At 32.4% G+C, this 25,281-nt stretch overlaps 3 protein-coding genes across 3 annotated transcripts; 2 read left to right on the forward strand and 1 right to left on the reverse strand.

Moving 5' to 3' along the window:
* Positions 1-759: 759 nt before the first annotated feature.
* LOC111681438 (26S proteasome regulatory subunit 6B) lies at positions 760-2,402 on the forward strand. Its single transcript, XM_023443208.2, has 4 exons — positions 760-919; positions 976-1,059; positions 1,120-1,567; positions 1,636-2,402. The coding sequence occupies exons 1-4, from the start codon at positions 896-898 to the stop codon at positions 2,307-2,309; spliced, it is 1,230 nt and encodes a 409-aa protein (XP_023298976.1). The 5' UTR covers positions 760-895; the 3' UTR covers positions 2,310-2,402.
* A 2,351-nt stretch (positions 2,403-4,753) lies between these two features.
* LOC111681442 (adhesion G protein-coupled receptor A3) lies at positions 4,754-11,150 on the forward strand. The gene is made up of 4 exons (XM_023443213.2): positions 4,754-5,065; positions 5,136-5,354; positions 5,424-5,634; positions 5,697-11,150. The coding sequence occupies exons 1-4, from the start codon at positions 4,845-4,847 to the stop codon at positions 10,554-10,556; spliced, it is 5,511 nt and encodes a 1,836-aa protein (XP_023298981.2). The 5' UTR covers positions 4,754-4,844; the 3' UTR covers positions 10,557-11,150.
* Positions 11,151-11,392: 242 nt separating this feature from the next.
* On the reverse strand, positions 11,393-13,793 carry LOC111681443 (signal recognition particle receptor subunit alpha homolog). Its single transcript, XM_023443214.2, has 3 exons — positions 13,408-13,793; positions 12,641-13,282; positions 11,393-12,578 (listed from the first exon to the last, which is right to left on the reverse strand). Exons 1-3 carry the CDS (start codon positions 13,522-13,524, stop codon positions 11,499-11,501), a joined length of 1,839 nt encoding a protein of 612 aa, XP_023298982.2. The 5' UTR covers positions 13,525-13,793; the 3' UTR covers positions 11,393-11,498.
* Positions 13,794-25,281: the final 11,488 nt, after the last annotated feature.

The raw sequence follows: 25,281 nt of genomic DNA on the forward strand, positions 1-25,281 counted from the left end.
TTTGCTGTTTAATGTGATTTTGTTATTCTTTAAATTGGTGAACAGTTTTATCTAATTAGATGTTGGAGAAATATACTAACAAGATATTAAATTTTAATATTTTTATTTTAGTTGAAATTGAAATCCATAATATATAAATATTTTTAAACAAAATATCAATACAAAAAATGTTAATTTTTTTGTATCAATGTATAGGGGAAACAAAATGCTGCTGTTATAAAATAAATAAAACTAAATGCACATTTTGTAAAAAACAATAATTTAACAAAAATTTATATAAGAATTAGCGCAAAAACCAAATTCTATTAGCAAATATTTTAGCAAGATAAAGTTTGTTAAACAATTGTTTCACCAATTTAGTCTTAACCGTGCTATAATGCTAATGAATGGTGTCTTAACCTAATAGTTTTTTTTATTTAAACAAAAATTTTATGTTTAGCATGGTAAAAATTTGTTTAATATATATAGGGGGTTACTACCGTGCAATTGTTAAGACAACTTTGTCTTGCTAGCAAACGTCATTTAAAATTAATTTATTTTATAGAATTTCGTTTTAGTCCAATTAAAATTAGTTTTATAATAAGTTATGATTATTTACAAAATACACGTTTAGTTTTTTTACAGTTGTTTTGTCGACTTTTTGTAAAATGTGTTTCGAAATTCGATATCATATAAAAGAAAATTATAACGGAACGCTTAGCCGGTATACATACTATTATAAGCCGCCGACGAAACATTTATTATCGAACGTCGTTTATGTGTGTCGTCGCAGGGCTTCGCCTGATACTATTTTAATCAACTTTGGTTTATGCCGAGAATTATTTTAACAAGTCATTGAAAATTTTGCACAGTTCGAAGAAAATAAATTTGTTTTGTTAGTAAATATAAATCAAAAATGGAAACTTTATTGCAAGAAAAGGTAATATCAACTTAAATTAATAAATTCTAGATTAACAATATTATTTTTCAAATAAGGAGGAGACATTTGACTTTAAATTGAAAGATGCCCACAGTTCACTGGATGAATTGGATGTTGATGACTTGTATGTTCGCTACAAGGTAATGTACTGTAATATATTTCTGAATAAATAGGCATTACAATAGTTTCTCTTATATTAGAAATTACAAAAAACGCTAGAGTTCCTGGAAGTTCAAGAAGAATATATCAAGGATGAACAACGAAATCTGAAAAAAGAATATCTTCATGCTCAAGAGGAAGTGAAACGCATTCAATCGGTACCTCTTGTAATTGGTCAATTTTTGGAAGCTGTTGACCAAAATACTGGTATTGTTGGTTCCACTACTGGTTCGAATTACTATGTTCGCATTTTGTCAACCATTGATCGTGAATTATTGAAACCATCTGCCTCTGTTGCTCTACATAAGCATAGTAATGCATTAGTTGATGTACTTCCACCAGAGGCTGATAGTTCGATCTCAATGTTGCAGCCGGATGAAAAACCAGATGTTAGTTATGCAGATATTGGTGGTATGGATATGCAAAAACAAGAAATAAGAGAAGCTGTCGAGTTGCCTTTGACACACTTTGAATTATATAAACAAATTGGTAAATAGAACATTGAAGGACTAGACACTGCAGTTTCAGGGGTTAATAAAATTTATGTTAAATTATAGGTATTGATCCTCCCCGTGGTGTTCTTATGTACGGACCTCCAGGCTGTGGCAAAACTATGTTGGCTAAAGCTGTGGCCCATCACACAACAGCATCTTTTATTAGAGTTGTTGGTTCAGAGTTTGTTCAAAAATACCTTGGTGAAGGTCCACGCATGGTCCGTGATGTATTTCGTTTAGCAAAAGAAAATGCACCAGCAATAATTTTTATAGATGAAATTGATGCTATTGCTACAAAACGTTTCGATGCTCAGACTGGTGCCGATCGCGAAGTACAGCGTATTCTCTTGGAACTACTAAATCAAATGGATGGCTTTGATCAAACAACTAATGTTAAAGTCATTATGGCAACAAATCGCGCAGACACCTTGGATCCGGCTCTACTTCGTCCTGGTCGTTTGGACAGAAAAATAGAGTTCCCATTGCCCGATAGACGTCAAAAACGTCTAGTGTTTTCGACAATCACTTCCAAGATGAACTTGAGTGAGGATGTTGATTTGGAAGAATTCGTTGCTAGACCTGATAAGATATCGGGTGCTGATATTAATGCTATATGCCAGGAAGCTGGTATGCATGCGGTTCGAGAAAATCGTTACATTGTCTTATCGAAGGACTTTGAAAAAGGTTATAAAAATAACATCAAGAAGGATGAACAAGAACACGAATTCTACAAATAAACGTTTTATATATATTTATTTGTATTTGTAACTATTAAAATAATAAAATATAAGCAATTGTATATCAATTTGCAACATAAAATGTAATGTAAATGTACAGTTGTTTTTTATGTCAAGTTCATATTATATGTAGCTTGATCATCATATTTTGTGTTTTCTAAAATGAAAAATATGGAAAATTAAAAATTAATTACATGTTTCACAAATCTTAGTTACAACCAAAGTAAATTATAATACTTTGCTAACAAGAGTTAAAAATTAATAAAGTTATGAGCAACGAAGTACAATACACTCAAAAACAACTTTTTTGTTTGACCGCATTTTTCAAACAATTAAATCCAAATTTTAGTTCTTGAAATGAACACCAGGTGTATAATGTAATGGTTTTAATCGAGGCTAAGTAAATTTTAAATGTCAGCAGAGACCAACAGATGGTGTTATTTTATATATAATTTTAACTTAAAGTTTCTATGTGTGGACATTTATGAAACTTCAAAAGAGAATTAAGAAAAAGTTTCTCTGCGAAAGTTTCCTAGTGTGGACCGGCACAAAGCAACTAGCAAAATTACGAACCTAAATCAAAAGCAATGTCAAAAAATCCTAAAATTACGATTCGTGCGTGTCTTGCTACTTCTTTTTCTAGGAAGAAGATGGAGCCCGTGGCATTCGTCATCGTAAACAAAGAAATCTATTTTATTTATTAAAATTTTTTTATATATAGGTTAGGTTTTTTAGGCTGAGGCTTTTATAATTATATGTATGTATACAATGTTTCATTATTCCAAGAGGTCTTATGGGATTCTCTCACCCATATTTTTTGATCAGCTCATGGCAAAACTAATAAGGTGAAGTGATTTCAACAGCTGATTGTTTTTTTTTTCCATGGAAATTTAGCTCGAAGATGGGGTCTGGGTCTTTAATATAGAACCCCAGCCCCACTTTATCTCCCAATTTAGAGCCATTAGTGTAAAAACGGATTCCTACTGGTATTTGCTCTAATGTTCCGCTTGACCGAGATATTCTATCTGGGATCAGCGTTTCAAAATTTCCGACATATTCTGTGTCTGACCAGTTCGCATAAAGTAAAGAGCCGTCCCCTATATATCGACCAACACCGATGTGCCTTTTTGAAAATATCCTCCTCAGTGTGGTGCCTCCATTTTAATTTCCGGTCGCGGATTACACCTAAGTACTTAACTTTGTCTGTCACTGATATCTTCTTGCCACTGTCACTGATATCTTCTATCTGCTTTTTGAAATCAGTTGCTTTCGAGAAGATCGCTATTTAAAATCAGCAAAATCGGTTCATAAATAACGGAAATATGAGCAAAAATCCGAGACAACCTCTGAAAATTTCATTTAAAATTTGAGATTTTTTATTCATGCTCAGACACTGCTAAACGGCTGGTGCGATTTTCCTTAAACTTCCACTGTGTCTTCCAGCACCTTTTGTTTTGGAATTTCAAGTAGGCGAAGTGCTAAGCCCACATACAAAGTTAGTCTTAAAAGTTACATATCTCATAAAATGCAACAGCTAGAGCCCAAACAACTTTGACATCCATATATTTGTGGACAAAATGGACGGAATGGCTATAGTGGGCGTAATACCTTAAATATTGAGAAAATATTAAATCAGAATATCCTTGAAAATATTATGTTTAGAGTCCTCAGAAATTTGTTTATCTTGGAAATTATTAGGGTTAGAATCTTCAAATTTTGCACGAAGAACATTAACATCCATGTTAAAATATTGAGTAATTAGTAAATGCCAATGGGGGGAGCGGCACCTCCCTCTAACTTTAATATTCATTTAAACAATTGGCTGACTTCCATCTATAGGGGGCTTGGTATCCTCATATAAATTAAACAGAAAAATTCGTATATCTGAGAAACTATTAGAGCTATAATCTTTAAATTTTACATGAAGAACTTTCGGACTGTCAATGGGGAAATTTACACCTCCCATATGAATTAAATACAGAATTTCGTATATCTAGGAAACCATTAGATTATTCACATTTTTCATAGGATACATTTAAATCTTTATTAACGTTTGGGAAAATTGGCGAACTTGTCAATTTGAATGGCATCTCATTTTATATATGAAAAACTATTATTGTTAGAATTTTCAAAATCGTTTAGTGAGTTTTTTATATAGCTTTTAGTGTAGCACAACACGCTGGGTATAGCACTACACAAAATTTTGACACATCATATTACTTGTGTGATCGTGTAAAGCGGGCTTATAACACGAAAAAAGTGTTAAACCGGCTGCCACCGAAATTTTAGTGCTAGCCGCAGCTGTCGATTATGTTTGACGGCTAAGGTCTCTCATGATTATCGAATACTTTTTGCTCTTCTAAAAGTAACTGTTTACATTGTAACGATAAGAAATATTCTGACAATACATAGTTTTTATTTTGTGGCTTCTTTCTGTTTTTATACACAATAAAGGAAAAAAAATTAAAATATGTACATTTTAATTAAAAAAAGTTATTAAGTGTTTGCAAAATTAATTAAAAAGTTTAAGAAATAATGATTAAAATTCCATGTAAAGCGTATTTATGCTTGTGGTTGATAGTATACTTTGTCCTTATTGTTACAAACGATGCAAAATGCCCTGAAAAGTGCCAGTGTAAAAATAACACAGACTCTTCATGGAATTTACGTGTAAAATGTGGGGGTTCTTCTGATGAATATCTATCTAACTGGCAAAGTATAGACTTTGAAGAGGATGCAGTTAATGTTTTTACTTTGTAAGTTTTGTTAAATAAATGTATTAGGGAAGGGAGTTTACCGTATTAGTTATCATCTACTTTTTTATAGAGATTTAAGCAGAAATGGTTTTACTGGAATCGACAAAGAGTTTTTTCGTAATCTAACAGAACTAAAACGTCTTGATTTGTCTTTTAACCAGATCAAGGTAATTGATAAATCAACTTTTGGAGATGCTACAATAAGCGTAGAACGTCTTAAATTAGCCAATAACTCTATAGCACATATATATCCAGGCTCTTTTGATCATTTTCCAAATCTCAAACAACTGTAAGTATAACAGCTACATACATATATGTACATATAAAGGAGTCCATTTAATTACATTGAAATCTGTAGGGACATATCTAACAATCCATTAGCATGTGACTGTGATCTAATTTGGTTAGTAGGATGGTCAAATAGCCATCTGGTAAAACTGCAACCTGGTCCAAAATGCGAATCGGAAGATTTTAAGGGCATTTTGTTAAAGAAATTAAAAGTGGGTGTGGATTTGTACTGTGAATCTCCACACCAGCCTCTTTTAGAATTTATACCAAGGCAAAATCAGGTAAGTTATCAAAGTGATTATATGTAAGAATTATAAAGAACAGTTTATTTTATTGCACTTAGGTTGTATTTGAGGGTGATGAGTTAGTTCTCAAGTGTCGGGCTCCACGAGTTGCGGTCGGAGTCCCTCATGAATCTGAAGATCTACCCACCAAAGCGCACGTATTCTGGGGCTGGTCGGAAACAATTCGTACTCAGAACTCTACAGATGACATTGTGTATCACGATCCCACCAAGGTCCTAAATGATGTACATTTAGAAAGTAAACACACAACAGATTCTGGAATTCTCAATTCAATCTTGCGTATTACCAGTGTTCGTCGCAATCATACTGGAATGTTTGATTGTACGTTGCGGTCTCAGCAAGCTAATTTGTCACACGCAATAGCAGTAATTGTAATTGCCAAAAATACACAATACTGTAAGGCTATAAACGTTCGTACAAATAAGGGCAATTATCATTGGCCCCAAACGGTTCGTGGACAGGTAGTAGAACAACAGTGTGTTGAAGAATCTGATGGCGGGCAGATGGCTACCTTTCGTTGTCACGAAAACGGTACATGGGTAGATCTTAATACAGAAGTATGTGCGTATGTTAGTCCAACAACACGTGTCTTGGAGCAGTTCGCCAAAATGAACTTAACACTGAATAAAGCAAACGTTTTAGAAATCGCACGCCGCTTGCACAACCTAACCCATACAATGTCCAATCTAAGACGTATTAAAGATCCCATGGATTTGGAGTTTGTGGCAAGAACTTTAGTGAAATATTTAGATTTTATAACGTATCAAAATGAATTGGCACATCTACTTTTGGATATAGTGTCACAGCTATTACTCTTGCCGTCTAATACGTTTTATGAAGCGCAACGTCAATATCAAAGCGGTCTTAAGTTGCTAGAATGTGTAGAGGCAGCGTCTAAGCAGGCATCTTTACATACGCCGATAACAGAAGATCACGGAAATGTGCAAAATAATTTAGTGACGATTCCACGCACGTTTTTTGTTGATTACTTTAGTATTCGACCGGAATCTTTTGCCGGTATATCATGCGTTTGGGTCCGTTCTTCAACTTCATCGTCTGCTTCAACCACAAGTTCATCTTTTGAATGTAGTACTTCGAATGATTCATTTCCCTCATTTGAGCGGTATATTGATGCAGCAATTCAAATCCCTGTGAATTTGCTGTTTAGTGATAAATCGTCCAAATCCGTCATAAAATTAATGGTCGCCGTATTCCGTAATGCAAATCTACTACCTCATTTGACAAGTAATAAAAGTGTTGAACTGTCATCACCAATTATTGCAGCGAAAACGGTTCATGAAAGTGACGATAGTTATCAGCAATTAAATGAAGATATTGACGAAAAAAATCAAATTGCAATCATACTTCGTGTACATCCGTTTCATGATGATCGAAGTGCACCGATACCAGCTCGCTGGGACGACGAAAGGCAAATATGGTCCCCGGAGATGTGCCAACAGCTTTACCTACACCGCGGTCTTTTAATGTTCTCTTGCAAACGTTTGGGGTACTATGGACTGTTGCAAAGATCGGCTTACTTAAACGATTTTGACAGTGATCAAGCTGGAGCCCGTTTTCGATTTTTGCCCTATGCAATATATATTGGGACGGCAGTACTCTTTCTCTGCTGTTGCATTAATATTGTAACATTTCTAGTATTTGGCAGAGCCATCCGGATAAACCGACAGCAGCGACATACATTTGTTAATACATGGCTGGCTCTAGCACTTCTTTGTCTCTCATTTACTCTGGGAATATTTCAGACTGAGCGGCAAGATGTGTGTCGTATGATTGGAATGCTCATACACTATTTAAGCATGTGTGTTTTACTATGGCTGAGTGTGAGTCTCAGCACTATGTACAAACGCCTTTCAAAACACCATCGTGTCGTTACAGAATCGGACCTTCCGAAGGAAGCGCGTCTGAAGAAACCTATAATGGGCATATATCTCGTAGGCTGGGGTATTTCCATGATGATTTGTGGCATTAGTGGAGCAGTGAATATAAATGAGTATGCTGCATACTCATTTTGTTTCCTCCACAATGGATCGGCAATGAATGCTATGCTTGTACCCGGTGGCATATTACTGATTTTTCTCTGTATTCTATTTTTAACCATATACTATCAGCTCAACCACAGAAGTTCAGTCGCAAATATGATGCAAAATCACCATCAATTTTCTGACAATACTCAGGCCACGGAGAACATTGATATGGATTGGTTGGATACAACGACACAAAGCAATCCTCCGGGAAGACGTACGAATATTAATGCGAAAAGCTTAAATTTGGATCAGTATACCAGTCTTACACTAAGCAATACTGCTGTTAGTAGCATAGTCGATGATTTCGAGCGTTCCAATTTGGCACATTTAAGAGCCCACTTTGTATTCTTGGTCTTCTTTGTAATTTCATGGTTCTCTGCTGTAGCATTTGTAATGCACTCGGCTCAGGGTGACGATGATCTGGGCCACATGTACTCTGTGTTGTTTGCTATAGCATGTTGTTTACTCGGCCTATTCATGTTATTATTTTATACTTTGACTAGAAATGATACACGGCAACAATGGAGTCAAAATCCATGTTGCGGACAGGATGGTTCAGATGGGCCCTATAATGAGACCACTTATAATGACGGAGTTGCTCCGGTTGCTAACAGTGTATTAGCTTATAAGCCCTCATATGAAGCAGGAAACAATTCTGGAGCTTCTCGTTCTAATTCTCAATGTTCCAAACATCGAACGAGCAGCATACGGAATGGTGGTGGAATTGGTGATGCAACTACCCAACATCTGTTGGCGGTTTCTTCTGCTCCGGCTTCCGCATCAATAATTAACAATCAGCATATGACAAGTGGTACAGGAATTGGGCTTTCACATGATATTCCAAGTGCTGAATTATTTTACAATCCTAATCAAATTAATGTTGCTCGGAAGTTTTTCAAGAAACAAAAGAGATTGGCAAAACGTAACAATTTTGAGTTGCAGCGGCAAAAGGACAGACCTGATTACGGAGGGAGTGTTGGGGCTGCTGACACTGCAAGTGATATCTCATCCACAACTGGCAGTGGTCATGGTTACTCTAGACGTCATAATGCGATGACTCTTAAACTGTTAAGCAGTGGAGTGGGTAAAGTAAATAACACGAACATCAATTACAAGCCCGACTACAATATGGGTTACAAGAGTCATAATCACCATCCATTAGACAATTTTGATGACGTTGATGATATATTTACCTCTTCAAATGTCTCAAATATAGCGAACAATCAAAATAATCAAAATTCTTTACGGAAACGAGCCAATATATTAGCAATGAATATTTACACCAATATTCCAGAAACAATGGCTCCGCAACATGAGATACACAAAGTAAGAGGAGGCGGCAGTGCAAGCTCAAACGTTGGTGGGAGTGGTGGACGTTTACTCAAACCTTTGGAGGAACACCACGAAGAATTCGAGGAAATTGATAGTAGTTCACATGACGAGAACATACCACTTTACGAAAATACTCTTCAAAAAGTCAATGTAAAACCATCTTCCAACAATATATTTAATACATCGTTTAATTCTGCTGCACCTTTACATTATCCCACTACATCCACACCGAACAAATCTAAGGCTCCTGAACTAAAAGAAATTGATGAACTTACAGCTCAACAAAAGTTATTACTATTAGATCACGATGTTGAGGCAATGAATAGCATAGGACTGCCATCCACAGCTGTCGGCAACAAACAAGACTTCTCCTCAAATGTCCTTGATGGCCGGAACAGCAACGATGAGATCCAGAATAATGAGGATGATAATGATAAACCAAATCTGCAGCGAAATGAAATCTATGTGTCGAATTCTTTGCAAATAACAAATCGTGTGGACATTGAAGATGATTTTGCAGCTGTCCTCATACGTGGCAATCAACAGCCAAAACATTCGAAATCATTAAGCAATTTAGATTGTATATATGGTGGCGTAGTTGGAGCAACGAAAACTATTAGTGACAAGTTAGATGCGATAAACGTTTCGTATGGATCAGATAGAAACTTGACACATATTGGAGATGTAGAAAATGCTACCAAACAAAGGTGTCCCTCTCTCTGTGGAGTTATTAACGACAAAGAGTCAGTAATAACCCATCGAGAATTGCACTCTTCAACAAAATCACTGGAGACATCAGCTAGAAATTACTTGTCAAACAATAGAAATGACACAGATGTCAACGTGGTAGAAGGATTTCATATGACAGGAACGTGCACGCGATCGGCCAGTCCCACAAACGAAAGCGATTTGAATTACCAAAATTCGGAAATCAGTATACGTAGCCATGGCTTGTATGCACCACAAGCTGATAATGACCTGACATTGACCGACGACTTCCGTTATCAGTCTTCAAATGCTAGCGAAGCTGACATGGGCTTGAATGACTTCGATGATGAATTTGGTGCCTTTGGCAGTCATAATTTCACAAACGATTTAGATGGGAATGACCACGATGACTCAACTGATCCTATCGATGCACTCAACACCTCTATTGACGAATTATACGAAGCAATAAAACGACGAAGTCCTCTTACAACAAAATTACCACAAACAAATCAAATGACAGGAGAAAGTCCTTATAGTGAAGTGTCTACACATTGTCCAGATGAACTAAACTCTTTAACCAGGAATGATTCCCGTAACAATGTAAACAATGATGATGGCTCAATTTCTGCGATAATTTTACCATCATCATCTTCGTCTTCACTCTTGCCTACAGCATCAACCGCTTCAACAACTACATCCTTAAATACTGTGTTAACAAAATCTTTTCGCGAGAATCTCATAGATGACGATAGCAGTCAAAGTAGTGTAATATCTTATATAGATCCCAAAGTAACAAAAAACTCACCTAGCTGAAGTCACTCTGCAATATTCGAACTAATAATTAAATTTAATATAATACTGAGAGCAAATCAAGACGCTTTGGAGCATAAGGCTTAATTTAGTGATATATTTTAAAGTTAACGTTCCATTTAGTTAATTTTACGTAAAAAAAACTCAATATATTCAAATACTAACCAATAAAACTGAGACTCAGTGACTTTCATAGGTAAAAACTAATAATAAAGTTTTAAAATCTCATTACATTAACTTCTCAATATGTATGTATTGGTTAGAATAGAATTTATTATACATTCATAATTTGTAAGTAACCTTTTCATAACTGCTCCTTATTATTTGGATTAAGCGTCGATTATAAAAATTTAGTATATAATAACTGATATTTATAAAGTATGTATAAGTCTATTAAATTATATTACTCTTAAGTTTTTCTACTAGATATAAAAATTCTATTGTTATAAGTTAAGCATTAATTATTGTATTATGTACAGTTCCATTTTATTTGTCGACTGACTAGATTTTTTTCAAAGAAATTTTGAATATGTTTTCTCTTAATAAAATTTCCTCTCTCTCTCTCGTTAAGAGTTGAAATATGTAATTATACTCAAATGAAACTTTTTTTGTAAATCTTTTAAAATTTTTAAATATTTCATCCCATTTATTGTATGTATACATTATTGTTTTATATACGAAATCTGTGTTTTCATCCATCGTGAAACAGGCATGATGATTGTGTAAATTAATTTAAGAAAAATTCACACGACATAAAACAACGAAAGCTAATAGTTTCTTAAAGCAATTTTGTTGTATTTTCTAAATACCTATGTATTTATAATTTTATAAAATAAAAATTTTTAATAAATGTACAAAACAGAAAAGATTTACTTAATTGAAAATGTGTAAAAATATAAAACAAAGAAAAATAACCGTGAAAATTATTAAGGGATTAACAACAAGTTACTTCATAAGCGAGTGCACAACAGCATTGACGTTGATAGCTTTTAAATCGGAATAGGTTTGACCAGTGCCCACAAACACAATTGGCTGACCTGTGATGTATGTCATTGATATGGCAGCGCCAACTTTATCGTCTATCGTATCAAACTTTGTTAGGACAATTCCATCGATAATGTGGGGATTTTCGTCGGAAGAATAATCGGCAAGGGCTTGATTAAATTTAACCAACTGATCTACGGCTTCATTACCGACTAAAGCTTCGCCAACAAAGAGTACCAAATCGGGATCATTAACTTTAATGAGTTTTGAGAGGGAGCGCATCAATGGCTCATTGTCTTGCATACGACCAGCAGTGTCCACCAATACAACATCGATACGCGTGTCATTAGCAAACTTAATGGCTTCCATCGCTATACCGGCGGCGTCTTTACCATAACCTTTTTCATAAAGTTGAACCATAGTGCGACCACCATGCTTCTCTGGCGGATGGAGGGCATTTAGATGTCGTGTGTGTGTACGCAATTGTTCCACTGCACCGGCACGGAAAGTATCGCAAGCAGCTATTAAAACACTGAAATCGTTCTCAATTAGCCAAAAACATATTTTGGCTAAATTAGTGGACTTTCCCACACCATTAACACCACAGAAAATGGTAGTATATGGTCTGTTGTTTCGTTTGGCTTCGAGGGCATCACGTATAATATCAACGCGTCGTTTTGGTGATAAAATACGGACTAAAGACATTGTTAAAGCATCTTTGACCATAGTTGCCACTGAATCAAATGTGCCAATAGATTTGCCTTCCAAACTAGAAGCGACAGAGTCGCAAAGTTTGCACGCAATATCGGCAGCAACATTCTTGGAAATTAGGTGATCACGCATTTTGTCTAAAGCTGCCTGCAAATCCGTGCGTGTCAAAGTTTTTCCACCTACAAAGCCCTTGAAGTAAGATAAAATGCCCGATTTTTTCTTACTATCTGAGACAACTTTAATCATAGGTTCGTCATTGTCAGAATCAACTTCATCGTCATCACTCTCTACTTCCAAATCTCGTATACTTCCCTGCATTGTGCCTACAATCTGCAAATGGAAATAGATCACACATTAGCATTTAATCATCCTAAATTTAAAATAGCACTTACATTGTTTTGAATATTTTTGTATTGTACGTCGTCAGCATTATCTCTTGAACGATCCAATACTACAGCATCCTTAGAGCTTCCACCCAAATCCCAAACTCTTGGTTTTTTGCCAGCTTTTTCCTTTTCAGCTTTAGTCTTACTCTCCGGTTGAGGACTCTTTTTACCTGATAATTTTTCTCTTAATTTTTTGCGATTTTCCATGATAATATCTTCAGTTGTGACAGTTTTCTCAGCTTTTGGACTCTCCACTATATTTACTTTCTTTGTATTTTCACTTTTTTTGTTATCATTTGGATTTTCAATCATTGAAGCTACAGTTTTCTTTGATTTAAGAGATTCATTAAAGGACCTCATAGCTTTCGGAGCTTTGCTGTTTTGTTTGGCCGAGTTCTCCGCCGATACTAACGCGGCTCTAAACTCGCTGTCAAATTCATATTCGACACCATAACGTTGGGAAGATGTCAATACATCACCGAACTTATCCATAAATGCAATCTGCATATCGCTTAAAAAACCATCGACGTAGGGCAATTTTATAACTTTCTGATAAACAACAACGTAAACCAATTCAAGTTCATTGTCCAATTTAAATTGTATAGCCAAGTTATCCTCCTCAAAATACTTTGATTCTGTATTACGTTCCTGGAGTAGTAAATATTTTTAGTTTGTTTTACATGTGTACATACTACGTACTATGTAAGTGAAAGTTTCACTATATATTTTGCACTTTTAACTTCGAGCATGTAATTTATTTAAAAATAACTTACCTCTAATATAACACTACGTATCAAACTGTTTATATTTGGAGTTACATTTTGGTCCGTAGAATTACATTTCCATAAAACTACACCACCTTTTGTAAAAACTACTACATAGTCCAACATTTCGATCAAAAGTTCGGAACAAATTTAAAATCTGTACACGTCACAAGTCCGATTGTACACGTCGCAATGGTCACAGATTATTGCAGTCCTTAATTATTTTACACTTTGATTAACAAAATCTTCACATAAATACTTGATTAAGAAATCAAAATTAAATTTATTTTTCAAAAGATCCAAAAAAAGAATATGAGTGTTTACAAGATTATTTTTATTTTTTTCTACTTTTACAACCGAAGAGGTAATTGCTGCTAAATATCTTAACAAAATGCAAATAAAAATTTTTGTTTTGACATTTGCCTTGATTTCTATTGAATCAAAGTGTATTCATTAAGCGACTGCATGAGCAAGCAATCACTACCAAAGTATATTAATAAAGTAGCGACATCTCTTGTTGTACAACAACATCTACAACAACCACATGTATTTTGTTTTTGGAATTTGTTTCAATTGTGTCAAAATCATATGGTTTTTGTTTACAAAATTTAACAAAAATTTCATGAACAACAATGTGTAGAAAATATAAAAACATAATATTCATAAATTTAATTTTAAGCTAAATTTAACAACTTGAAGAAAAATATTGAGTCATGCAGAAGATGACTCTTTTGTGACCTGTTGCAAGCGCAATAATAAAAACTCTTCCAACACTGAATTTTTTTCCCAATATGCTATGAAATTCGTTGAACATTGTGGCAGATACGTAATGGTATGGGATTCTTGTTCCTACTTTGGAACATGTTCTATATTTCGGAGTGAGGGAAGATTGAACTGTAATTGTCCAATAATTATACTTAAAGATGTTATACTGAATGGGAAATACATAGCACTTTTTAAGGAAATTAGCGACTTTTGTGTCGTCATAACCTAGCGTCTTTTGGCACCATAGCTAGGCACGTCATTTTCCAAAAGTTCTATATTTATTAGAAAAGTTTTTATTGCGAAAAGAAAATATTTTTACTTTAAAAAGTAATGTTATTTATTTATAATTATATTGTAAAATTTGTTAATGTACACATATGGGAAATTCTCTTTTTATTTTAGATTTTAGGATTCAAAAAAATGCTTGATTAAAAACTGTGAGGATTTAAATTTGTTTATGCATATATTTGAATGAATTTTCTGATTTTGCTATAGACCTCATTAATAGCAACCTATAATAGCTACCGATTGATCTTTATTGTTACCATTTTTTAATTAGCGGTTCAGGTGTGCTTCTTCGAATTATTTAGCAACACAAGAAAAACACCACGTTTTCGGTGCAAGAAAAATTTTGATGCAATTTCTTTAGCAGTTAGCGTATCCCTGCTTATCTACCATTAACTGCTATTTTCATTTCTAAGTTTAAATTAATTAATAATTTATAAAACAGTTAAAATGAAAATCTGTTCGGTTAATTGCAATTTTGTAAAGACATTTTATATACACATGAATGAAATTTTTTATACTGCATTTAAAGCAAAAACGTACTTTTTCGAACGGTTTATCGATTTTGGTATAATCATTATTGTCAGCTACCGTTTGATGTTTAATGTTACCAATTTTAATTAGCGGCTTGGGTGTGCTTCATCGATTTCTTTTGTAAAAGAAACCCCGCGTATACAGTCCATGAAAGGCCTATATTGAATTTTTTTATTGCACACCAATGTTTTCTAAATAAAGATTGATTATTTATCAGAGCTGTAAATGAATCTTTCATTTCTGATTTTAATTCGTTTACGAATTTCTTGTATTTCTTTTCCATTTTTAAAAGATTTTTTATTTTGAATGTTTTGTTTAAAGGTGTTTTACATTATGTGATTTTTTATTAATAAAATGTATTATTTGAAAAAGTATTGTAATGTGAAACACTAATGTAATTTGTATTATGAAAAGTATTGTAAAATAATTGAAATTTTTTAACAATTAAAAACGATTTAATATTGTTTATATAAATTTCAGTTTTTTTTAATTCTGTTTTATTTTATTTATTATATAATAATATAATATAAAAAATGTATTTTCTCTTGAACAAAATGTCTGGTTTGAATTACAGATATAAATTTATTTTCTTTCCTTTATAAAAATTTATTATTTTGTTATATAAATACATATGTATGTAATTTCATATATATCAATTTATTAAAAAAAAATATCAAATAAAATAAAAAAAAAAAATAAAAATAAACGAATTCGATTGATTACTGTGGGGGCTTGAAGTAGTATAGTCTTTAATTGACATGATTTTGTTAAATCAAATAAGAAAAAAATTATTAATTTTTTAATTTTTTACATCGGTTATGGAAAAAATTGGAAACAAAATTATTCTCACGTTTACATTACAAATATTTTTAATACATCTAATAGACAGGACGAACAAAAGTGCTGTATTTAAATAAAAACTCTAGTAAGGGAATAATGTTTGTCTAATAGGAAATCTATACCTGACAAATATTTATTACAATAAACATCAATTATATGTTAAGAGAATAACGTATTCATTAACTGGTTTTATGACAATGTGACGGCATATGATCTTTGTTGGGTCTCTTAGTAGTTGGTCCAGCCGGTACAATGGTCACTTAAAGAAAGTAATACAAAATGTATGTCATACAAATATTTGTAACTGATACAATTAAAATACCTTCTGTTCCATTTTGATGTGTTTCTCTCTTTTACGCGTTACAGAGAAGACTGGTGTCGGTATAATTGTTATATCCTTTTCCAGATCAATAAGCTCTAAACTGGACATTTGGAGGCTGTAAACTGGTCATTTGGAGGCTGTAAACTGGCCATTTGGAGGCTGTGGTGGTTATAAACAAATGCAATAGCTTTTGCTGATAAATTAAGTACCTAAAAAATACAAAATTAATTAAATATTGTGACATGTTTTGAAAGTATATAGTAGAGGAAATGAAATCTTACCCTTTTAAAGTTTAATTTTGAGCATCTTACTGCCTCCCATAATTTTTTGCTTGGATTTCTGAATTTGTAGTCTTTGGTTTAAATGACGAACTCGGAAATGGATTCGGCATTTGAAAAAGAATGCTTTAATAGCATCTGGCAAGTCCACACTCTTACTAACTTCGATTAACCGATTTTTAATCTGGCTACAGTAGGAAATTTCCAGTCCATTAACTTTGTAGAAAACCGCTTCTAATTTCTTTATTTGTTCAACAAATGAACTTGATGGCTTCTTCAGCATTCCCTTCGAAACTTGATCGACCCAGGTATACGAATTTTCTTCAGACTCGTATTCTTCAAGTTTTAGCTTTCTGATAATATAACCAGCAATATATTCTAAAGCGTCGACATGAAGAATACCCATATCATCGTAATTCGTACCCTTTAGGTCGTCAAGCTCACTGGTTTCTGGCTCTTCCCAATCCTCCTCAATTTCGCAAGGCTCATAAGGCACTTTTGGATCACTTTCCAGAAATGTACCACTACAATTGGAAGTGCTGAGCCATTCGGTGGAGTCATATCCAACATTCCCTGTCCCACTAAGGTGTTCAGTATTTCGAGCTAAAATATAATATTATAAAAAAATAGAAAATATAAACAGTGTTTTGGAAATATACCCAAGATGTATTTCCGAAGTCTAAACTTAAAGTCCTTTGGTGAAGGATGATCATTTAGTCCTCCTTTGCTGCGTATGGCACCAAAAAAATGTTCCAAAACATCTTGGTTGAGGCGGCTGGTACATACATATGTCATTTTGAATTTATCTTTGACGTAGTCATGTAACATTGCCAAAGCTCTATTAGACATAAGAATGCCTCTTTGAAAAGGCTCTAGGCTTTTCTTATTTGGCACAATTGGGGAGGACATTATTTGGTTAACTTTTTCTAACTTTTCGAGCTGTGCCGTCAATGCTACGCCAAATGGTTCCTTAAGGAATAATTTTGATAAAAAATGTCAATGAATTATTGTCTATAATTTACCTTGCCGGGATAACTAAATGTGCCTAAATTCGAATTTAAAATATCGAACCAGTCGTTGATGAGTTGGACGAAATCAGCTGTGACTGTAGGCTTGTACACGTCTAGGCCAGTTGAATAGCACCGCCGAATTGCGTTGGCTGTGGTGTGCGAAAACAATTGTGCCGCCAATTTTACCTTTTGCCTTCCTAAAGAAATATAAGTATAAATTCGTTAAGTGAATGTACATTAGCGTATATTTTTTACCAGGGCCTTTTACAGACAGGTGATCATCTTTCAACTTAAATGTTATTTTCACGTCAGACGCAGACGTGTGCTTCATAACATCAGCAATTGTTCGTGGCGTTAAATGTTCATTATCAATAATCAAACCGGTGTCTATGAAGTGATTTCGTACCAGCTTCAATAAGTGGGGAGCATCAGCAAACGTGAACACTTTTTCATCTTTATTTGTAGGGCTAACAAACCATGGTCTATCTGAAGAAACAGTAGGTTAATTATACTAATAAAAAAGATTCTTTAAAATACTATAAACATATATTTTACTTGCGAATCTTAAAGCTTAATATCGAGACTAATGAACTTATGTATAATAAATTTTGAAATTAGCCGAAAGTTTATGATAAAATTTTTAAGAAAAATGAAATTGGGAATGAAATTTGCTTATATTTATTAGCCTTAAAGGCAAAATATAACTCTTATTTAATAAATTAAAGGAAATTAAAATTAGAAAAATAAATTATCTTATTTCTACACAGAAAAAACTGAAAATGAGTTTTAATTATCAAAATAATTGTATCAAGCAAGTTTTGCACCTATAACCAAAATGATGATATCAATTACCAAATTTGTAAAAAAGTAAAAATATATATTTTTTTTCCAAATAATGAATTAATCAGAACAATAAATGTCAATAATTGAGACAAGATTTAAAATTGATTAATTCATTAATTGTATAAATTAAATATTTAATAAATATAAAATTGATTTTTTATTAAATTATTAATCAAATAAATTAAACTGTTTGATAGAGAATTTTTTATAAATCAATTAAGATGGTGATTCAAACAATCAAATTTATTATCGATTACACACAACGTTAAAGGAATACTAGACCTTTAACAATGCGTTCAGCATTTTCAAAAATTATCACTTTATTGACACAATTTAACATATAAAGTGTTTCATAAATTGTAAAGAAACTTGAATATTATATGCCTAAAATTTTATGGACTATTTAAGAATTATAAATATTGCTAGCACAAAAATTAAAAATAAAATATTTAAAAAAAATCTAAAATGGAAAAGAAGGCCAGAAAAAATTTTTCAATCAATTAAAAAATTAATTGAATTAATTAAAAATTTAATCAAAATTTTACACTTTAGTTTCAAACAGTTTCAAAAAACGAGATAATTAAGACAAATAAAAATTTGTTTAAATAAAAAATAAAGAAAATTAAAACATGTTAATTGAAAATAAACTACCGATAATTTTTTCTGTGTATGAACCTGAAAATCTTATTTCTATGAACCGTAAGGTAAAATCTAATTACAAACTAAATAATCTTACATCTATCATGAAATATTACTATAAAGCTGTAATTCAAAAGATTTGAAAATTTTTATTTAGATCTTAACAACGAAATATTAACATTAAACCATAAACCAATATTGTGGGTAAAATTAACTTGGAATGAAAACGAACTTAGGAAGTAAATCTAACTATTTAATCTTAAAAGCAAATATTAAAAACTAATCTTAATATGCTAGATTTACGAATAATTACCCAATTTACAAAACACAAAATCCGAATTATGTTTTATGGAAGCCGGTAAAAAATAAATTGACATTATAATCAATGTCATATGATTCGTCTTTGCGCAAAACAAAAAAAAAATATAAAAAGTTAAGAACTTTAATTACATGAAGTATATTATTATTATTCCAAAACTTACCTATGGTAACGCCTAGATCTTTCCACAACTTACGGTTTGTAGGTCCCATGTCGCATACTACAGCTACAACAGGAAAATCGACTTTGTGGAGCTCCTTTATTAAATCGAACAAAATGTCTTTCGACATTTGCTGATCATAATCAAAAAAAATCGGCTGTTTCCACGATTTTCTTAGACCACGCGCCATAACCACTTGCACGTAGTTTGCTGGCTTTCTTACTCTGTCTCCAACAGCGTCATACTCAAAGGTTTCCACTACCTTCATTTCATCGAAAGACAGAACGCACGCTTTATCCTCAACCTTCAAATCGGATATGTGTCGCATAAAGTCAATGGCTGGTTTTATTATGCCTTCCGTGATGTTGACTTTGCGACACCAGCGCTGCAATGTCCTTTCATGAGGTAGTGGAAACCCTTTATTGTACAAGTGCTTGTACGCTCTTGGGCCAGAGGCGTGCAGGCAAATCGCACTCGATATGTCCTCCCAATCCCATTTAACATATCCTGGAGACTTCATTTTTTTTATTTGGCCCTTTGTAAATATTGACCCCATGGACTCTATGGCAGCATTTGCTTTGGAGAGCTCTAAATTAAGGTCTTTTATTTGGGTATCCAACCTCCGTACTTTTTCCAAAAAGCTTCGCCTATCGACCGTATAGTCAAGAATTACCGGACTAAGGATTGAATTAATAAAATATATATTAAAAATAACATGGATAACATAGTATCCATTATATTCAAACTTCACAAAAAGCATATGTTCAAAAAGTGCTAACTCATTCTTGGACCAAAATCAGTTTTTGATGGCAAAGTATTACTTCCCAGCAAAAAATAATTGATGTCATACTTTACAAACGACATCTTAATCACATCTAAAAATGCGATTGCATACTTTTCGCTTTTATAAACCAATTATATCCTTACAAATGAAAACACAGTTAAAAATGGGGAATGAGATGTAGAAAAGTCACTACAAACAAAAATTCTTTTCTACATCTTTTTCCACACTTTTTTTGCTGGGTTAATGCATGATCCACGTCCGATATTAATTTGAAACCAAAATTGTGATTTGAAATCAAAACTAGTATAGATTATGAAATTGAATGTATGTTAAAATTGAATGTATGTTAAATTCTATAGCTGGAGTTGAAAATTCCGAAGGAAACAGATCTTCTGTGCATTCAGAATTGGAAAACATATGTCCCACCTCCAATGGAGCTTGTAAATTTTCAACCGGCAACAGAACACCAGTAGAGCCTTTGTTAGAATAGTTTTGCCGGATTTCCGTGCAATTTTGTTCAACTGCTGCTGTTGAAAATTCCGAAGGTATATTTTCGGAATTAAAATGATGCAACCTAAATAGTAAATTGCTATTTTTAATTTGCAATTTTTGGGTAAGATAAAATTTAAAAGCAAATGTCTTAGAATGCTGGGGTCAAATATGGACACACATTCGCCATACTTTACCTTTACGGTATGAACAAATTAAAAGTTAAAATGATAAAAGGTGTATAATATTTAAGAATAACCCAGGAAAAATTTCAGAACTTTTTCTAAAAACAACTGGTGCTAGAACGAGTGCAAACAGAACCACTTCAGATTCTTATACAACAACCTTGAAACTAGTGATGTCGCCACTACTTCTGGAACCCGTTCCTCGGAATATTGTTTTGGTTCTAAAATACTTCTAAAGAGTTTTCAAGGAACTAGTTCTTTGACACTAGTTATACATTGATACTACACTAGTTCAATGGAATGCATACTAGTTCCGAAACAACTTCTTGGAATCAGATTAAAAAAATGTCAAATTCAAACAAAAATCATTGATTAAAGAACTAGTTCCAGAACCGTTCCAAAGAATGAGTGTCGACTCCATAACGCTTCCTCAGAACCAGTTCCGAAGATGACAATTTGGAACAAATATCATTGGTCTCAACGCCAAAGTATAACGAGTACAGGCTATAAAAATGCCTGTACTTAAAATATTTAAAATTTTTTTTTATTTTTCTATTTGTTAAAAAACCCAGTCAAATTTTGAGATAACTTAAAACTAACTCATGGTTAACCACAAATGAGTCAGAGCTGACTCAAAAGCTAACCATTTTGCTTGTACTTTTTGCTGGTACTTTTTTCTCCCTATTGAAGTAATAAACATTTTATACTAAAAAGTTACAATATCGTAGTGGTAGCCCATCATTACCCAGCAAAAAATAATAGATGTCATACTTTACAAACGACATCTTAAACACATCTAAAAATGCTATTACATATTTTTCGCTTTTATAAACCAAATATTTCCTGATGTAGAAAAGTCACTACAAATAACATACTCGAAGTACATCAAATTTTGGTGAAATGTCATTGAAAGAATGTGGTTTATTTTTACATCCAAATATCGGATTTTTACTGCTTCTAAAAATAAGATTAGATATAGTTCAAAGTTGTCAAAATTGAACAACATCCCTCTAATGACACGCTAATATAAAATTCTTATGTTTTCACCAAATTTGGAAGTACTTCAAGTATGTTATTTGTGGTGAAAATTCTACTTCTTTTTCCTCACTTGTTTTGCTGGGTAAGTATTTATTCATGTGTACAAGTCAATACATAAAACATTGTATATAGAATGTTTTGTATTAATTCAAATTAATTGTTTGCAAAAAGTAATTGGCTAATTAGTTATATTAAAATTTGAAATAGTAACATGATGTGTTATATATCACTAGAGAAAATAACATTAGTGAAATACTTAATAACCGATTTTTAATAATTTTTTTCTAAAACCCTACGTTTTTGAACAATATTTATTGGCTCATTTGAATATTTGAAACTTCTTTATTTTTATAAACATTTTTAAAAGATTTTGTAATGTGCATATCCGCCGTTATTCGATATACATAACTTCGAAAATTCGAGGAGATAAATAGTTATAAAGATTCTTAATTAATGTTAAGGAAATTTCGGCACAAGCCTTTTTATTAATTCCTTCAGATTAGTCTTCTTTTATGTCATACTGTCTGCCCGACTTATACACTTTACGAGAAAGAATATCCAATAATAAATAAGTGAGGAGATTATGGAGGCTGTTCCAAAATTTTTACATTCTGGCTTCCAATACATCTTTTTACAGCGTTGGTGGTATGGTATGGCAAGGGTACAAAGATATCAGAAAATGTGAAAAAGCTGTTTCTAGTATGGCCTTACAATTATTACAGTTCATACTAGATGAAAGAAATTAAAGTTCACATGTTTCATAATATGAAGTTGTCCCCCACATCATCCCACTTCCCTCACAGCAATGGAGACAAGTCAGTTAGAGTTCATCCTTTAAAAAATCATAAAAATAGTAATTATATCTATCTGGACTTTCTAAATCAAACTTTTTTCATCCAAAAAAAACAAGGTATTGCTTTTTATAACCCATGTGTTCACGTGCAAACTGAATACGTTTTTTTCTTTACGAGTGGCATTTTTAAATTTGTTCATCTTTTTAAAGCTTTGCCTCTTCATACAATACGTTTTACTGCGGCTAGGCTTTCTTTAATTTTGGTAACGGCATCTGTTTTTGTGAAAAATTTTATGAAATCTCTTATTTTACTTTTGTTTGCTAGCTTTTTACACAGCTTTGACGATGCATCCATACGTATAGGAAAGCAGTCTAATATTCATTACTTAATAATGATATCGGTATAAAATTTGTCACGAATATATTTTGTATATATACAAATCATTTTGCGAAATATTTTCCGGTTCGGCCCATAATTAGGCATAGCTTCATTCCGAAATGACTTAAACGCACAAAATTCAATTCATTGCAATAGAGTAAACAAAATGTTTAAGCTTTCACATTTTATACAATTAAGGATGTTTAAGTATTCGTAATTCAGCTCCATTATCGCATAAGGGGAATCAGGCAGTCCTTTTTGCTCTGCCTTCGACGTTTTACGTTTCAAACCGCATTGGTCAAATGTGTGACGTCGAATAACTGTACCGAGTTACGGGTTTTTGAGATGCATGTTGACCATATGCAATCGTGTTAACTTAACCTAAGTTTAAATTTTGATTATGGTAGAGAACCAAAAAACTCAATTTGATATTCTGTCCAGTCGTACTGGAATAATTGGTGTTGGCGTTATAATCTTTCGATTCGGCCAAGAAGTCTTAGCTGCAGGTGCAGCTAATCAAACTTAAAGTACAAACAAATAAGGATAAGAATAAGATTTAAGATTCTTTGTAGAGGAATATAGCACTCTATCTTGTTATTATATTTACATATATATTTCCTGTAGGTTCACTTGTTGTATGGTCAATTATTTTGGGGTACACTTATCAAAATGTAAAAATCACATGTTCTTACCTTGGTGTCTCATTTATGAAAAGGCAAATCGAAGGAACAGCATTATACACTAATTCGGTTTTCGCACCAATTTTAATGAACGAGGATGAATGAAAATGATCCATGCAAATTTTTTCAGTTTTCCCGAATTCTTTCTGGCAAGCTTCGCTCCACTTCTTCCTCCTCCGTTCATCTTTTGGAATGGAGAAAAAACTTCCTTTTGATAGATTGTCTTTTTTTTTGCAAAGGCAGCAGCGTCTCATTGTTTACAGCTTGTTTTTTTTATTTATTCTTTTAAATATATATTAAAAATATGCTGCTAATTTTATTTTTCACTTTTTTCTTTTATTTCTCTATTATTTATTTTTTAGCACTTTGACAATTAAAAATTACTTTTTCCACTTTTCATTATTTTTTCAACTTTTAGCAAATAAAAACCAATTAAAAATGGCTCCATAAACAATTTTGAAAGTTGTCAAAATATACTTTGACAACTTGCTTAAATTACAAATTGTCAAAATACAGTTTGACAACTTGCATTCATTATCGAGCTTTAAAAAAAATAGTCAGCTGTTCTAGTGATGCTACTGTATTTATATACTTTGATCACTACTTACAATTTTTTTTGTAGAGAGTTTGACAGCTAAGCTATAGTAAATATATATAGAATAAGAGAACCGTTTGTGCGCTCGTATACGCCTCTACATATGCACATTTTTAGTATTTTTTGACACTTACTTTGAATAATCTTTCTTTACAAATACACTGAGCAAAATATGATTATTTATTCAATACATTTAAAGTCGATGTTAGACGATTATGGCATGCCTTTTATACCACGTTCACATAATACAAATTCGTAATTCACGCTTCCATAAATAATATAAAAAAAAATGCAAATAAATAAAAAATATATTATGTGTATTATACTCATTTTTAAAATTGAATCAAAGTTGATTTTCAATTTTACTTTCCATCTCCTATTTGATTAAATTTTGCTACGAAGAAATCAGCTGGTTATAAAGTCAAAATTGTAAAAATTCATAACTTTAAAAAAATCGACATTTTATAATGTCTATATTAGACAATTATTTATTACGGCACTTGGCAAAAAGTCGGCAGAAAATGTTCAGTTTTTTGTTTATGTTAAGGCATAGGGGTAACAAAATTCTAATTTTACTGAAATGTTATATTTTTTAAAAAACAATTAAAATTAATGCACGGTTATTAATGACGGTTATTATTAAGACAACGTTGTTTAATCAATTTCTTCGACAACATATAACGATATAACGTTATAACGCTAATAAATGACGTCTGTATCAGTTAACTTTTTATCATGATAGCAATTTGACGTTTATTTTTTATTAATTTATTTCTTCAATACAGCAATACAAGTTTTCTTTTTAGAATTTATTGTTAAAAGGACGAGTATTAAGTATTTTTCAATTGTAATTTGAAAATTCATATCCTCTTTGTATAAAAATTTGATGTTATTTGCCTAAAAAATGTTTAAAGGATAATAATGAGTCAATCTCGATAGAAAAAA

The sequence above is a fragment of the Lucilia cuprina genome, chromosome 3, assembly GCF_022045245.1.
Source record: "Lucilia cuprina isolate Lc7/37 chromosome 3, ASM2204524v1, whole genome shotgun sequence".
NCBI classification, from domain to species: Eukaryota; Metazoa; Arthropoda; class Insecta; order Diptera; family Calliphoridae; genus Lucilia; species Lucilia cuprina.

Bases quoted from the DNA above. Each gene is read 5' to 3' on its own strand.
- LOC111681438 (XM_023443208.2), top strand. From the start codon at position 896: ATGGAAACTTTATTGCAAGAAAAG. The intron at 920-975 runs GTAATATCAACT...TTTTCAAATAAG, and splicing joins AAACTTTATTGCAAGAAAAG to GAGGAGACATTTGACTTTAA. The intron at 1,060-1,119 runs GTAATGTACTGT...CTCTTATATTAG, and splicing joins ACTTGTATGTTCGCTACAAG to AAATTACAAAAAACGCTAGA.
- LOC111681442 (XM_023443213.2), top strand. From the start codon at position 4,845: ATGATTAAAATTCCATGTAAAGCGTATTTATGCTTGTGGTTGATAGTA. The intron at 5,066-5,135 runs GTAAGTTTTGTT...ACTTTTTTATAG, and splicing joins GCAGTTAATGTTTTTACTTT to AGATTTAAGCAGAAATGGTT. The intron at 5,635-5,696 runs GTAAGTTATCAA...TATTGCACTTAG, and splicing joins TTATACCAAGGCAAAATCAG to GTTGTATTTGAGGGTGATGA.
- LOC111681443 (XM_023443214.2), bottom strand. From the start codon at position 13,524: ATGTTGGACTATGTAGTAGTTTTTACAAAAGGTGGTGTAGTTTTATGG. The intron at 13,283-13,407 runs GTAAGTTATTTT...TTACTACTCCAG, and splicing joins TACGTAGTGTTATATTAGAG to GAACGTAATACAGAATCAAA. The intron at 12,579-12,640 runs GTAAGTGCTATT...TTCCATTTGCAG, and splicing joins ACAAAAATATTCAAAACAAT to ATTGTAGGCACAATGCAGGG.